This window comes from Cryptotermes secundus, unplaced genomic scaffold (genome assembly GCF_002891405.2).
Source record: "Cryptotermes secundus unplaced genomic scaffold, Csec_1.0 scaffold136, whole genome shotgun sequence".
Taxonomy (NCBI): Eukaryota; Metazoa; Arthropoda; class Insecta; order Blattodea; family Kalotermitidae; genus Cryptotermes; species Cryptotermes secundus.
In genome coordinates this window covers 1,676,692-1,692,567 of record NW_019718618.1, presented here as the reverse complement: position 1 = coordinate 1,692,567, position 15,876 = coordinate 1,676,692, and the positions used below count along the sequence as shown (strand labels likewise).

Here is a 15,876-nt window from a genome sequence, read left to right as displayed (position 1 = left end):
GGCGTAGTGCTTAATTAGTTAAGCACAGGGACAGTTTTACCTTTCCCTTAAACAGAACAGTGAGGAATATGACCACTTGTGAAACCGGGGCCTACATGGGAACACTAAATTATGTATTTCAGTTGATATCGCATTTCTCGTGGAGAAGTATTGCGGAACTGCGCTCTCTTTTCTTGCAGACGTGGGGAAGGCGACGCGGGAAGTGAGGAGACGGAACCCGGAGCTCCAGGTCCTGCTAAGCGTGGGCGGAGTTCGAATCCCGACAGAAGTGGTAGAGGCACTGGTCAAGTCCGCCGACAGGAGAACTGCGTTCGCGTCGAGCGTCGCCCGGAATATTCGGGATGCCGAACTCAACGGCATCGAGATTGACTTCAGGCTGGATGCCAGAGGCGGCTCCAAGCAATCCAAAGCGGGCCTTGTCGCTCTCGCAAAGGTTTGGCCATTTCGGACAATTAAGTAACCCTCTGAGGCGCAATGCACCATCTGCTTTCGTTTGTTCCACACACTTGCATGCGTTTCCGGGGTTTTCTGATGAACATTCCGATATCAAATTCTCTATATAAATTATCAAAAATAAAATTGATCTATATATATACACTAATTTTACTACACTTGGAACAAAAATGAATTAAAAAAATATTATTTTGTAGGATTTGAGGTTCTTACGCCGGTGGTTATGAATATTTCTATTTTCTGTGATATAACACTGTAGTCCGTTGAAAGTCAACCGACGTTTCGGAGGAACATGTCGCCTCCATAAGCTAAGCAAGAAAGCAGCATGAAACAGGTAGCAAGCGAAGCTCTGGTTTCAAGTCCCTTTTCTGTTTCTATACGATCACACTGTCTCTCCTTGCTTCGCTGCTTCATGCTGATCTCATGCCGGGCTTGCACTTAACAATAAATCATGGCGGATTTATATTTGCTAATTTCCAGTTACTTCGAGAAGAGATGGGAGATGAAAGATCGCATCGAAACAAGAGAGATTATTCCGTATTTGAACACGTGGACGACATCAGTACCACAGCGTGGACACCCTCCAGGTAAGATAAAGTTCGAACTGTCCGTGTCCTTAATCAGGCACAACCCCGCGATTTCTCCGGGCGTGAAGCTGATCACTCACCTCCGTCTACTGCCGAGGTCACAAAAGTGGGAGCCATACCTCCACTCCCCCCATATATCTTCATGTCATAGCGCTGAACTGAAAATGTAAGGATTCTCCACACATCCCATATGTATATATCACTTTCCAGGCGGTATGGACCGAGGGATGTGAGGAGGGCTGAACCGGGAAAAAGATTGGCCCCTCACAGACCCACTTTAAGGAGTACACGTACAGACACTGACAGACGTGCAAGAGAAAGACTTCGCCAGAGATATCTAGCGTTGGATGTGCAGACCCCCAAGAGCCGGCTACTTCTGCTCAACATTCCTACTCAGCCGGAGATCCTCGTCAAACGATTCGATTTGAAAACTCTGACAAAGTAAGTTAATACAAGGGTCTTACCTACTTATGGTTTATTATTTATTCAGTATACCGTTTTGACTTCTTGCCAATCTGAATATTACCTAACATAGAATAGATGCTTGTGGATCTACTGTGCTTACTACGGAAGATAATTACATTGCAATTGTAATATAATGTTGGTTCAAAGATTTGAAATTATGCAAATTTGAGTTACCACAGCAACGACCTTCCAATTGTTAACACGTTGCATCAAAGTGAATTATATGGTAACGAACGAGCGAAGAGCCTTTTGTTTCAGTGTCTTGTGTTTATGCTATGAGTGTTTATTATTATTTTAACTGCAAGTGGGGTTTTATCAGGTGGCAGTGGTACTACAATAAGACACAACACAGAAATAACACACATCACACAAAATAACACACCACACTCAAACAAAACACAGCACACAAACAACAAAGGACACACTAGCGCACAGTAAATGCAGTGAAAATACACTTACAATTACAACTAACAATGATATAAATTAATATTAATATAAGAATAAGTATACTGTACACTAAACAGTAATAGTGCTGGAATATGTATTGTCATGTTCTGATGCGCCCACAGCTCATACTGCAATCCCTCACTAATCCGGTTAGAGTTAATCCGGATCGGAGTACGAAAAATTTCTCTTCACAGCCGAGTACATACTTTGAAAGAGAGATGGCATTTAGGAGCAAGAGGACTTTCAGACTGTGTTGAGGACAGCTGGAGAGACTGAAACCGCACAAGCAAATATCCAAGACTGGCTTCAGCTGGATGAAGCAGACCCTGGATTTGAGCTTCTTGTCTTTCTATAGTTTTAAATATGGAATCTATGGTGATATTTTTTATTTCATTTCGTCAGCACTGCTATTATTCAATTTTCCATTTATTTGTTTTATAAGGTCTTTTTTGTCTTTTAGCGCTAACTTTTGCTCCTCTAGTCCGGATTGGCGATGGTTTACTGTATCTTGATGTGGCTGTGAAAAGTGAATTATGGTATATAAGGGAAATGTTTTACGGTTGACTGTACGGGTCATTCGTGAACGATGGTATTAAATACCATAACCGACGTGTCATTCGATAATACGCACGACTGGAAAGGAATATGGAAGGAAACAGGATACATTACCATCATGAAAGCTATGATAAAGTCAAGGAGGATGCGGTGGGCATGTAGCACGAATGGGGAGAAGAGGAATGCACATAGGATATTGGTGGGAAAGCCAGAAGGAAGGAGACCACTGGGAAGACCAAAGCGTAGGTGGGTGGACAATATTAAAATGGATCTTAGAGACATAGGATGGGATGGATTGGATTGATCTGGCTCAGGATAAGGACCAGTGGAGGGCTCTTGTGAACACGGTAAAGAACATTCTGGTTCCATAAAATGCTGGGAAATTCTTCAGTAGCTGCAGATTTGGCTTCTCCTCAAGAAGGGCTCAGCTCCATACGTAAGTAAGTAAGTATGTAAGAAATGATGGCACTTCCCGCTGAATTCTCAATGGGTGTTTCACAAGTTTCTTCTATAATTCTTTCTGCCGAATACAACTGTTACGTGTACACTGATATTTGTGTAGGAATTCTGTGAGAGAGAAACCGAAGAAAATCTCCAGTCAGGATAACGAGGCATTGTCAGACGTACATTTGAAACAGGGGCGAAAGACTTCATCTAACCTAAATGTACTAAATATGTTCATGTATTATTTCCTTTACAGATATGTGGACTACTTCATCGTACCAAGCCACAATCTGACAGACAGCTCTGAAGAAGGTTTCACCTATCACCCCAGCCGTCTCATGGGCCTTAATGACATTCTAAACACGGTAACTAGAGGTTAAGGGTTTCAATCAATACAGAATTTCATACGGGTATTAGCGGCATTTAAATCATATCAAATCATTTTATCAGTGTCAGAGTTCTTTTAAATTGTCTTAAGTACTTAATTAAGTTCAGTCGTAAACACTGTATGTTGTTTATATGTACAGTATATACTTCACAATTACATATCCTATGTGATTGTGAGGCCATAGCTTACTTAATGTTTCGTCACCTGGGTAAGTTCTTCATGGAACCAAGTGACTTTTGTGACGTCCTCATAAATAAAGTCCTACATTTCATTCGAAGTGTAGGATTAATAAAGGGTTAATCCGAAGAGGAAGCACAATAGATCACTGAAGGTCGCAGTGCGAGGGCCGGATGTTATGGCCCTCCCCTTACACACATACACGTACTTCATAATTATCCACAAATTATTATCTTCCTAATAATCAAGCGGAACACCTCCAATAATTTTCTGCAATGGACGGTGTTCGGTATATTCAGTACCTTCTGATATTCGTAACTTCGTTGCGGAGATATATCGCGATATATCGATAAGTCGAATTGACACCAAATAATTTCCTTCGAGACCACATCGCATCGATTTATCGATAGGTTCTTTCAACTGGCATGCTTAATAAACCCCATAGTTTTACGTAAGCATAAATATGGAAATGCGGTTTTATAGGCATAAAAGCGTAATAATGAAAATGTATTATATATAACATAAACGTTCTTCCAACTTTTCTTCTGTGAACACAATTTATGTAACTCCTTCTGACTGGAAATCTCGTGGACACTGATGTGAACCACTGCCTTAGACGAATACCTTATTTAAACCTTGGGTATTTCTCGCTCTTCTGTGTGCAATTTCAATGCTTTCCTATTCTCCGAACTCACAGGATTCTCTGCTGGACTTGCTGATGGGTCTCGGAGCCCATCATGACAAGCTCATCATAACCATTCCAGCCACCGCGCTGCGGTTCACCCTAAAAAACGTCGAGGAAAACACGCCCAGATCTCCAGTCACGGATGGGAAAGAAACTCTTACACAGACGGAGGTAAGTATAACATTCTTGTTTGTTTACTATATAACTCTACGGGGAAAACAGACCTTCTTTACAATTGTACTGACGCTCACCTACTCAAGAAATTCCCCCCACATTTTACTGAATCCGTAGTTTCATTATATTCGCAAAAAGAACTGTGCCTGAGCCCATTTAATCCACTCCACGCCATCATACCTATTTCTTTAAGATTCATTTTAATATTATATTCTCACCTATGCCTGCACATTCCGGGTGACCTCTTCACTTCAGGCTTTTCCGACTAGAAACGTTTATATGTTTCTCATCTTTCGAATGCATGGTACTTGAGCTCGCCATATTATCCTATTTCATTTGATTACCTTAATAATAATATGTGATGAATAGTACAAAATTACGCAGTTGTATTCGTCGCCTTGCCACTTCTTTGCGTTTAGGTACGAATACTGTCCCCAGCCCCACCTCATGTATGTTCTTTCCTTGAAACTGTCATACGTCTGCTTCTGCCAGAATAATCCAGGAATTATTTAAAATGTCATAACGTAAGAAGGTATAATTGTCTTTGCACTTAATTAAGACACCATGGGGGGAAACAGAGTTATAGCTCCACATATTCTTAGCCTACGTATTAAATGGGGGTAAGTGGTCAGCTTCAAGCCCCGACCGCTTTACTCGTGAGGCCAGAGGGCCCGCTACCCACTGGTGTGTTCCATAGCTGGTCTGGACGCTGTGGAGGAGAAATGTCTTGGAACTGAGCCCAAGTTCTCGGGTCATCCAGCCCCTAGTGCAGTCAGTACACTGACCGCGCCATGTCAGCTATATAGCCTATATATATATATATATATAATTTTATAAATGATATTTTATATATTTCTATGTTTTATTTTTACCGTGCTTCAGTAAGAGTGAACATTTCAATGTTTCATGGTTTCTAGCTATGCACCTTACTGGCTGATGGAGGCTGGACTATTGAGCGAGACGATGACCTCACGGCGCCATACGCCTTCAAGAATGACAGCTGGATTGCCTTTGATGACAAAATCAGTGTTGGCATAAAGGTAAAGTCCGCATTCCTAAACAGCAACGACTAAATGATGAAAGCTTATATGGGCGGTAAATTTGAAGAAAAAATCAACTTTTTAAATCTCAGCGGTTACTGTACACCTTTGATATATTAAAAAACTCTGCATTCTGCCCACAGAGTGTATCTGTGTGTTCCGTATGGTTCTCACAATAAACAGCGACTGTTTCCCTAAACAGCATTAACCGGTTGGGGTTTGTAGCGGAGACGTAATGTTTCCTGTGAGGTACGGACTGAACATACTAAAACTCTGCATTCTGCCCACAGAGTGTATCTGTGTGTTCCATGTGGTTCTCACAATAAACAGCGACTGTTTCCTTAAACAGCATTAACCGGTTGGGCTTTGTAGCGGAGACGTAATGGTTCCTGTGACGTAAGGACTGAATTCTTACATATTACGTATGGTGTTAATATCTGGTACATTTAATTCTTCTTTCAATTTAGATTTTCCAAAATACCAGTACCACACACCGACACAGGTTTGTCTGGCGGTAATTCTCTATAGTTCCATTTGGTAGATAATCGGTTCGAACCTCTACCTAGACATCAACAATTTTAACTGAAGTCTCTCGTGGATTTCCTCGGTAAAAATTAGGGATTATCACATCTAATTTCATAAAAGAATTTAATGTGGCAATTACTGTTAATTTCAGAGCAAATATGTGTTACTCCGTGACCTAGGAGGAGCAGCACTGTACGCGGTAGACAGTGCAGACTGGTCAGGATCCTGTCTGGAGGAGAACAGTACCAGAAGCAGAGCACCATTATTACTTCACACCCTGTATCACGCCTTCACATCCCTGGCTCGCAAATCGAGAGGCGTTCTACTAGAAACCCTGCAGCAGGATATCAGAACCTCATCCCTGCGCACCGTCTCAGGTTTGGACAAAAACAAGGTGTCACTTGCCACACTGTTGCCTTTTGGAACGTTCTCTGAATTGTGTGATTTATCGTAGTGTCTAGCAAGCGATACAGCTCCATGAGTCATATCATCTGAATTCCATCCACTGTGCAAAATGGGGTTTCTCATAGCATGTGTAGCCAACCTTACGGAAAAAAATCCCTTGTAAGTAGGTTTGAATTTCCCACCGATGTATGTATGTAGTAACTTTCAAATGACGACGTAACGGCCTACGTCACTAACAGGCAATGACGCATATCCGTTCCCACAGTATGTGGAATTCAGTCATACACTCAGTCTAATAGTTTGATTGCGGACTAGAGCCACAGAGTTTAGTTTTAGCTAGTCTAAGCGTGGTTGGGGCAGGATCAGAATGAACCAAACAAGAATGTGTAAGAATTTTTTTGAGTGTAAGCCACAAGGTAGGCCGCGCCATAGCTCAAGCGGTTAGTGGCTGGCTTCCCACCGCGGCAGCCCAGGTTCGACCCCGGGTCTGGTCAAGTGCGATTTGTGGTGGACAAAGTGGCGCTGGGGCAGGTTTTCTCCAAGTACTTCGGTTTCTCCTGCCAATCTTCATTCCACCAATTGCTCCACAATCACCCTCACCTATCATCTGGGGCTGGTACAGTAGGCCAGAAGTGTCCGCAGTACAAGGGACTTAGTCCCACCCCACTAGCAATAAAAAAAAAGCACAAGGTAGTGAAAAATTGAGAAAGTACAAATTGAAATGTCTGGAAGATGAAGAGAATGATTTACAAGAGGTGAAAGGCAAATAACTGAGAAAACTTGGCGTCTTTCATCTGCGCCTGTTTTGTTCCGCGCGGTTTGCTATGCTTCTAGCTGGTTTCTTCTTAGGCTTATTTTCGATCCTGAGGATAGAGGCTGTATATTTCTCCAAATCTCTGGTGAACATTACTGAATTACACAGCATTACAACCCAGAAAATCGTTCTCTCCACAGTTTCCGGTCTGTGAGAACATCAAATATAATATCTTAAATTTGACATTTGTCTAGTCACTAAGACATTCTGGTCCTAGCAATGACAATATACATTTTCAGGTGACGTGCGGCTGTCGCCTTACCGAGTCGTGAGAGTGGTCGACCCCACTGGACATTTGCACGTCGTGAGAAGGGATTCAAATGTCGAGCTCACATGCACAAGGCCGGGTTTCTTCAGACACCCACGTACTTGCAAAAGGTAGGCACACTAAATGCAAAAGAAATCTTTCTTTACCTTCACCTTCGTTACACATGAGGCTCAGTCGGTACAGCGACTAGGCTACAGGCTCGATAACTCAGGAATTCGGGTTCGATTCCGACAGGAACAAGAGAGTTCTCTCCTCTACACAGCGTCAGCGTCAAGACTAGCTCAGGAGCTCACACATATCCGATACAACTGCTACCAGAGGTACAGCGACCAGAGCGTGAAGCTGTGGCTCGTCTTGATCTAGTGCCGAGGCTGTGAATGCGTGGAGCTATGCTTCCAGCCCCTTACATGACTTCATGACAACTTTATGTTTACCTGAAGCTGAGTCCTTCCTGAGAAGCTGTCAGTCACCCAGTTATTCAAGAATTTCCTAACATTTAGTGGAACAAGAAGGTTCATTACCGTATCCGTAAGAGCCCGCCAGTGGTCCCTATCCTGAGCCGGATCTAACTTTATCTTCACATAACAAAATTTAAGTCTAACTACAATGCTTGGTAAATCCTTCCACTGCCCTAAGCATTTTCTCTTTACAGAAGACGACAAAACTTGTATGAAAATTTCTCTAATTTTCCCGTGTAATTCTTCCAATTGATACCACACAACTACTATTAAATAACTTCAAAAAGTGTGCAATCAGTACGACTCCATGGTCGTATGCAATACCAATCCAATCTGGCATACTTTAAGCGGCTGATTTTTGAGCACCGTCCACCTTGCAACACTTGTTTTGAACACACATCTCTTTAAACTTTATATTAGCGAAGAAAGCAGTCTTCTGCGATGTGGCACCGTGTAGATGTGGTATTAACCGATGTTTCGGAGGAATGTACCGGTTCTCACGGTCTCTTCGCTTGCGGATTTTCTTATTTTTCCTTTTACCCTGAAGATGAAGGGGATACGTTCCTCCGAAACATCGGTTGATACACATCTACACGGTGCCACATCCCAGAAGACTGCGTTCTTCATAGTCACCGCCGTGAAAATCTCAAATCTTACATTTATATTAGTGCTTTGTGCTTCACTGTATCGAAATAACTTTAAAACGTATTATATTATAATGAGAGTCTGGGGCAAGTAAGCTGCAACGCGGCCTCTCACTGGTTTGGATTTGGAGAGTCCTAGTTCAGGCCATGAGAACGGTGTCAATGAAAGCGTATCACAAACGCGATTACTGCGCAGCTATTACCAACTAATTTTGATTTCTAAACAAGCATACTTCTAAAACTAGCACATTTCTTCACTTACAGGTTCTACCGATGTGTGAAATTCGACCAAGACTCAGACGAGTTCACAGTATTTGTGTATGACTGTCCTCCTGGTCTGATATTTGAGCAACGCTGGGAGATCTGCATATGGCCAGGGACAACACTTGAAGATCCGTGTTATGGTTCCACTGAAATTGCTCCCGTTCCTAAGGCCCGTTATATCTGCCCCACAGTGGAGGGCTATTACGCAGATCCTGAGAACTGCCGTTGGTTCTTTGCCTGTCTGGACCATGCACGAGACGGCATCTCACCTCTGACAGCCTATGAATTCCGCTGTCCTTTTGGACTAGTCTTCGACGAGAAGAACCTACTTTGCCAATGGCCATGGCTTGTTGATGGATGTGGAAAAGGCGGTGCCGCCACTGGAGCCTACTTTGGTTCAGTAACATTTGGTGGCGCGAGAAGAGGTTACATTGCAACAGCCGGAAACGGATACACAATTGGTGGTGGAGGTGCTGGTACTGTACTATCACAAGCATCCGGTTCCGCTTTTGTCACCGCAGGTGATCTCAATGTGCGATCTGGAATTGGCGTCACTTCCGGTGCAGACAGAACGGTTGTACAACGTGGTGCAGGACTTGTAACTGGTTATGAAGCAGGATATGGTGCAGGTGGCGTATTGCTAACAGAAGACAATACAGGCAGTAACGAACGTGCATCACTCACGCATGCTGCTGGAGCTAATAGAGGAAATGTAAAATACAGCGGTAGCTCAGCGCTGGGAGGAGAACTCGGTGGACAAATAGCGAACGCTTACATAACCGGCGGAAGAAGCAGTGAAAGTTTTGGAAATGCTGGTTCTTATAACGAAGGAAGATATATCTCTTCTTACGCATCGCTCCCTGATTCTTACGTGTCAGGTGGTAGGATTGAAAACTCTGGTGGATTTGTGTCGGGAGAATATGTCGGAGTCCATGGCATAGGCGCCGCGTCTGCTTATATATCCGGCGGGCAAGCTGCCGGCATTTCTACCGACTCAAAAAATGCTTTCATTGGAAGCAGCGGCAGTGCCAGGGCTTTGTATTCATCCAATGTTGCTCATGGTAATGAAGGCTTGTACTTCTCAGGCGGTGATCTATCTTCTGTCTCTGACCAGACTGTGGTCAAAACACCAAATGTCCCAGGTCTTCTAGCTACTACATTTAAGAAACCAGCCGTAGCTCAATTGCCCATTGTACATCCCACTGCAGTTCCTCCTACAGCACATCAGCAAAGATTGGTTGGCATTTCACAGGTTCAAACTCTAATACCTTCTGTAGAGAAGGTCCCAGTTGTACAGCCTGCCGCAATCCCTGTTGCTCAAGCAGTCCCCGTGACGGCCTACCAACAGACAGTAGTTGAGACTCCACAGGCTCCAGCTGTTCCAGTAACAACTTTCAGAGAAGCTGCCGTATCAAAGATCCCTGCTGTACAACCTGCTGTAGTGCCTCTTCCTCAAAGAGTCCCTGTGACAGCGTTTCAACAGACAGTTGTTGAGACTCCACAGGCTCCAATTCTCCCAGTAACAACTTTCAGAAAACCTGCCATAGCAAAGATCCCTGTTGTACAACCTGCTGTAGTGCCTGTTGCTCAAACAGTCCCTGCGACGGTGTATCAACAGACAGTGACTGAAACTCCGTCGCCAGTTGTCCGAGTAACACCTGCCGTGGCGAAGGTACCCGTTACACAATCTGCCGCGGTGTCCGTAGCAGAAGCAGCCCCTGTGACATTATACCAAGAGATAGTGGGCGAATCACCGGCAGTAGCAACTATCCCTGTTGCCCCAGCAGTGTCCCTTGTTCAGAAAACTGTACCTGTCACAACCCATGTCAGAAGACCTACAGTATCACACGCGCCGATTGTTGGGGCAGCCCCACTTGCCACTTACTTTCAAGAAACACCAGTGGTTTCAGATCTTTCGACAAGAACCAAATTGCGACCAGTTGCACATCAGGCACCAATCATACCTGTTGCCAGACCTGTTGTTCCCATTGTAAACACGTATTTGAGCACGCCCGCTCCTACTGTACTTCCAATTCAAACTGAATTTTCAGAAATAGGTGTGTCTGGCTTTGCTATTGGAAGAGGTGCTGGAGAAGGGCGTCATTTCCAAGGAAGACCTGCTATATCTGTTGCTACGAATGGAGCTGCTGGTATTTCAGTACCAAATGTAAGCTCTGATATCGAAACTTTTGGTGCAGTTGTCACTGAAAATGCAGTTCCAGTAACTCCAGCTCCTGTGATAAGAGCAGGCGTTTCTTCTGGAGGTCATTCCTTCTCAACTACAGCTACTACTGTCATAACGAGTGGTTCAGTACCTGTATCCTCAGTTCAAAGTAAAGCTTCTAGTGGAAATGTTCAATCACCGCCAAACTCTGCAATCCTTTCCAGCAATTATCTTCCAGTGACCCCTGTGGTCACATCAGGAATTTCTAATGGGGCTTATTCATACTCTACCCCAGCAAGTGCTATCTTAACCGGAGACGCTGTTTCCATTAAACAAGTCCCAGTTCTGAAATCGCATGTGCCTTCTGAAAGTTATTCATTATCAACACATCTTCCCACAGAGAAATCAAATGCACCATCAAGTGAATATTCATATTCTTCGCCTGCACCTAACATACTGTCCAGTGGTACAGTGTCAGTTAAACCAAATGTTGGGGTGTACTCAGTGCCAAGCATTGATATAGTTCCTGGTGACACTGTTTCAATCATAAATACAAGAATAACGCCAGCAGTTGGATATTCATATCCGAAACCATCTAGTACTTTTGCCACTGGAAAAGCTGCAACTTTTAGAGGAGTCTCTCTAGCAAGTGGACTTGAGCCAGCAGTATTCGAGAGTTCTCCGGGGTTAGCCTCAGGTTTGGAAATCCCATCTTCCACAGCTGGACCAACGTTTGTAGGTTCAGATGTTACTGGAGAACGTTATAGTACAAAGGTTGGAGCCACCAGACTAACTGCCCCTCCTGCTTCCAATATAGAAATTAGCAACATCCATAAAAATGGGTACGCATCTTCATCAGTTACAGATGTCCCACGCATATCCATATCCAGAGGTTATACATTAAGTCAGAAAGCTCTTCTTTCATCCAATGTAGAACCAATTCATTCAGTGTCAATTGCTGATGGAGAATTCGGAGCACGAAAATCTGATCTGGGTCGTGAATCTGTAGCACCTTACCCTGCAGAAGCAAGGGAGAGATTCTCACCACAAATCAACGCCACCTATGGGGCGCCTCCTGTTACAGTATACACAACAGATTCAAACTTCATTTCTGTTACTGGCCATGCACAAGGACGGGGAAGACCTTATCTTGGTCCTGGTTACGTTTCTAGTGCTCCCATCCCAACAACCCCAACGCCAGGACCAAGAATTTTTTATTCAGATACTCCAAGGCCTAATTTTGTTTCATCTACCTCAAGTCCTGCTGCATATATGGCTGAAATCATACCTAAATCTGATGGAGTAGTGTCGACCCCAGTACCAGCTGTAACAAGCACACTCATAGGTGAAACCTCTGCTCCAGTTTCACAATCAACATCATCAGATCACCAGAACCTAGAAGTATTTGGTTCAAGACTTGGTCAATCCGCCTCACGTAGAAAACCAGCACCAATAATGCGCATTAATTATGATAATGAAAATACTGAAGCTCTTCTTGATAAATATTCAGGAAAGTTCGGTGGTCTCCTGGACAACAATAAGGAAGGTTTCATTAGTGGAATAATAAATGATGATCTTGTTGATCGTGATAGAGGTCGGGTGATACAGAATAGTCGAGTAAAGGCTTCCCAAAGAGGACGTGTTGACACTGTCAGTCTGTCAGGCTTGAATACAGTATATTCAGCTACTGGTTATAGTGATAGAAGTTCTAGCATTGTGTCTGGAACCACAGCTGGCTTCTCAACAACACCTGCGACCGATATCGGCTCGAGTACTTTGGGAAATACAGCGTACATTAGCACAACTTCATCACCAAATTCAGGAGGCTTCAGAGGAAAGTTCAGATACGGTTCGAAGGTAAACACAGAGGCCGATGGAGGAAATGGATATGACGCCATCACAGTTGGACTTGAAGACAGTAAACTACGATCTAAACAAGAGCCTGTTGTATTTATCACTCGTCTCAGTGATGTCAACCCCCTCCTAATCGCCAAATTAGGTGCTCAGTGCACATGTAAATCTAATACTGTCACACTGAAGAAACCAGATGATTTTTCAAATGTTGGTATTTCAGGAAGTAAACTGGCACCAATTTCTAGCGCTACTTTTGATGATGATGTAACTTCAAGAAGTGGAACATATAACATTCCTGAACATATACCTTTGGCACCTCTTCCAGGATCAAACCTTGTAACAGGTAGTTCTCCAGATATGATTCTTGGACTGAATGATGAAATATCTTCAACATCACAGAGTCTGACTCCGGTACCTCTTTCAACACCTAAAACTAATGAATTCCTCGAGGCAATTGGACTGGACGAAATTAGAGTCACGCCAGCACCTACAGTGTTGATAACGACATCGAGGCCACGCACTAAGCTAACAGGAGATGCATACAAAAGAGCAAAGCCTGTGGACATTAGATATCTGGTTCCTTCCAATACAGACGTGAGACTTCGAACAGGACCTCAGAGATTATCCACCACTCCTGAACCTCTCGATAAAGTCAGCTCCACCATCTCTTCTGCTACAGGTATCAGATATCGCACAAGACCTGAGGCACGAAACGTGGTCTCCACCACAGCTGTTCCAGTGGCAGTTGTCTCTGGTGGGTATCATGAAGCAGGATCCCTTGGTCCCGGAGCAGATGCAGTGGCATCGACAAGAGGTTCAGGTGTTAGAACAGATGGCAGTCTAACCAAAGCAGGGTCAGGTGCTACAGGCGCTGGCAGGTCGTTTGATAGATATGGACCTGGTGGTTGGCGAGGACTGGATGAGACCTTGCAAGGGTCTGTAGATTGTCAACGAGCAGGCCTGTTCAGACATCCAAAATACTGTAATAAATTTTACGCGTGTTACTGGGATGAATGGAAAGGGCGTTACACACTTCATGTGTTTAATTGCCCAGTTCACCTTGCATACGACTCAAATCTAGGTGCATGTAACTGGCCATCAAAAGGTCCTGCTTGCTCAGATGATAATCTGCTTGTGTAAAATTTTCCGTTCCTGATAAAGATTTGAAGAAGAGTGCATCTGTTATGTTTATAAATTAAATATACAGAGAAAGTGCCTTCTATGAATACCATATTGTTTCACTGAAGAATTATCAGTGAAAACACTAATAAAATCACGCTCTCTCTCTCTTATGGGATGAGCATTTAAATTCTTGGTGACTACTTTATACAAATGGAAGTTAGAGTAACCATATATATTTTGTATATGTAAAGAAGAAATTTGGTCTTGGAATTTTCTTTTCTTTTCCTTAACGGTTGAAGTTTTCATAACAGAAATTTGTTAAACCCCTGTAGTACGATAGTGACAAATACCTATCTTGCAGGGAAACAATGTACTACATTGATAACTATGAACTTGCAATTCACAGTTATATTAATTACACAAACAGTCTTTTTTTCTGCATAAATAATACAAACTCCAGTCTTCAAAATTCTTAGTGAAAGCAGCAATTTTAGGTAAATGGAATATTACTCTAACAGCAATCACAGAAGTTCAATTTTATCCAATTTTAACCATCTTCTGTTAATAATAAAATGTTAGTTTTATTATTTTTCAAGTAAACTGTGTGATATTTAAAGTATAACATGTAAATAGATTTTTAAAAAGAATTTGGTACTTCTCAACCTACGTGTATATTTACTTTATAAACGACCCAAATACCTGAAGCTTAAAATGGCCTAATAAAGTGCTGAAGTTTATCAACACTCAGCTATAAGGGATGTCATACTTAAAAAAATAATGCAACTGTGCCATTTTTCTGTAGCTGTGAAAATTATTGTTCAGATCTTCTGCTAAGGTGATCAGATAAGTTAAACTTATACATTGTCCTTATGACTCAAAACATTTATCCTGTTGTCTTCTGTATGATATTAGTAAAGTTCTTCTATTTAATTTAAGCTGTTGGTCACACTGACAAGTTGATTAAATGTGAAACATTATTGCAATTAAATGGGCATGTAGAATGTTCCTTCTTAAAACAGCTGATGATGCATTTCATTCTTTCCGAACAGAGAAAGAAATGTGAACATCTGTATTACAGACGTCCCACTTCTGTATATGCTGATTACGACAGAAGCTTAAAACACCAAGAGCTTGTAAATACTGATGTGAATGATAAACGTTCACATCAATTATATAGGGCTCTGACGATGATGTATTACAATCAGGATTACTGAGCTTCTGGGCTGTGGCCACTGTCTAATATTGTGAAGGTGCTCACTGTTTTTAGAATTTGTATTGGTTTCCATACTCAGATGAATGGTGTGAGGTGAAATCTGCTCGGTTGGAACCACTCAATCATTGGACACACCTGGGCTCAGGTTTTGTTCCAGGAGATAAAATGAAGATGTACAATTAATGCTGTGGGTACCAGAACACTAGACAGAGGACAAAGCCCAAAAAGACAGTAATCCTGGACATGGGTTCAACTTTAATCATACTCTTAACATACATTTCATATACGAAGTTCTGAATGATTATTTTCAGCACTCTCAATAAACAATGAAGTTTACTCTCTCCTTGGATGTGATACCATGTTGTTGGGTAGATCATTACTTACATTTAGAAGAAACCTACTGCTTCTTGTCTGAAGATGGGCAACATGCCATCACATCCAGAAAACAACCTTCTTAGTCACTGTTGTGGGTTCCTCAAATCTCAATAAAACTGTATATACAAGAATCTATGCGAAAACTGTCGTAAATACACAATAATAAATCTACTTACTGTGTCATATTAATGCAGTGTGGCTCAGAGAGGATAATTTATGCATAACTTATTTATATTTATAAGCACAATCACTTCTATATATGTAAAGTGAAATGACAAACAAAATAGCTGGAAAACAAATGAACCCTATGTATAGTATGTACTTTATAAGTCCAGTTAGGTAAAATGACTGTCAT

General features: G+C 42.4%; 1 protein-coding gene across 1 annotated transcript; it reads left to right on the top strand.

Annotated features, from left to right (window-relative positions):
• Positions 1-948: 948 nt before the first annotated feature.
• Positions 949-15,876, top strand: LOC111861744. Its single transcript, XM_033750469.1, has 8 exons — positions 949-1,040; positions 1,251-1,481; positions 3,208-3,316; positions 4,214-4,372; positions 5,293-5,415; positions 6,092-6,317; positions 7,399-7,537; positions 8,794-15,876. The coding sequence occupies exons 1-8, from the start codon at positions 949-951 to the stop codon at positions 13,949-13,951; spliced, it is 6,237 nt and encodes a 2,078-aa protein (XP_033606360.1). The 3' UTR covers positions 13,952-15,876.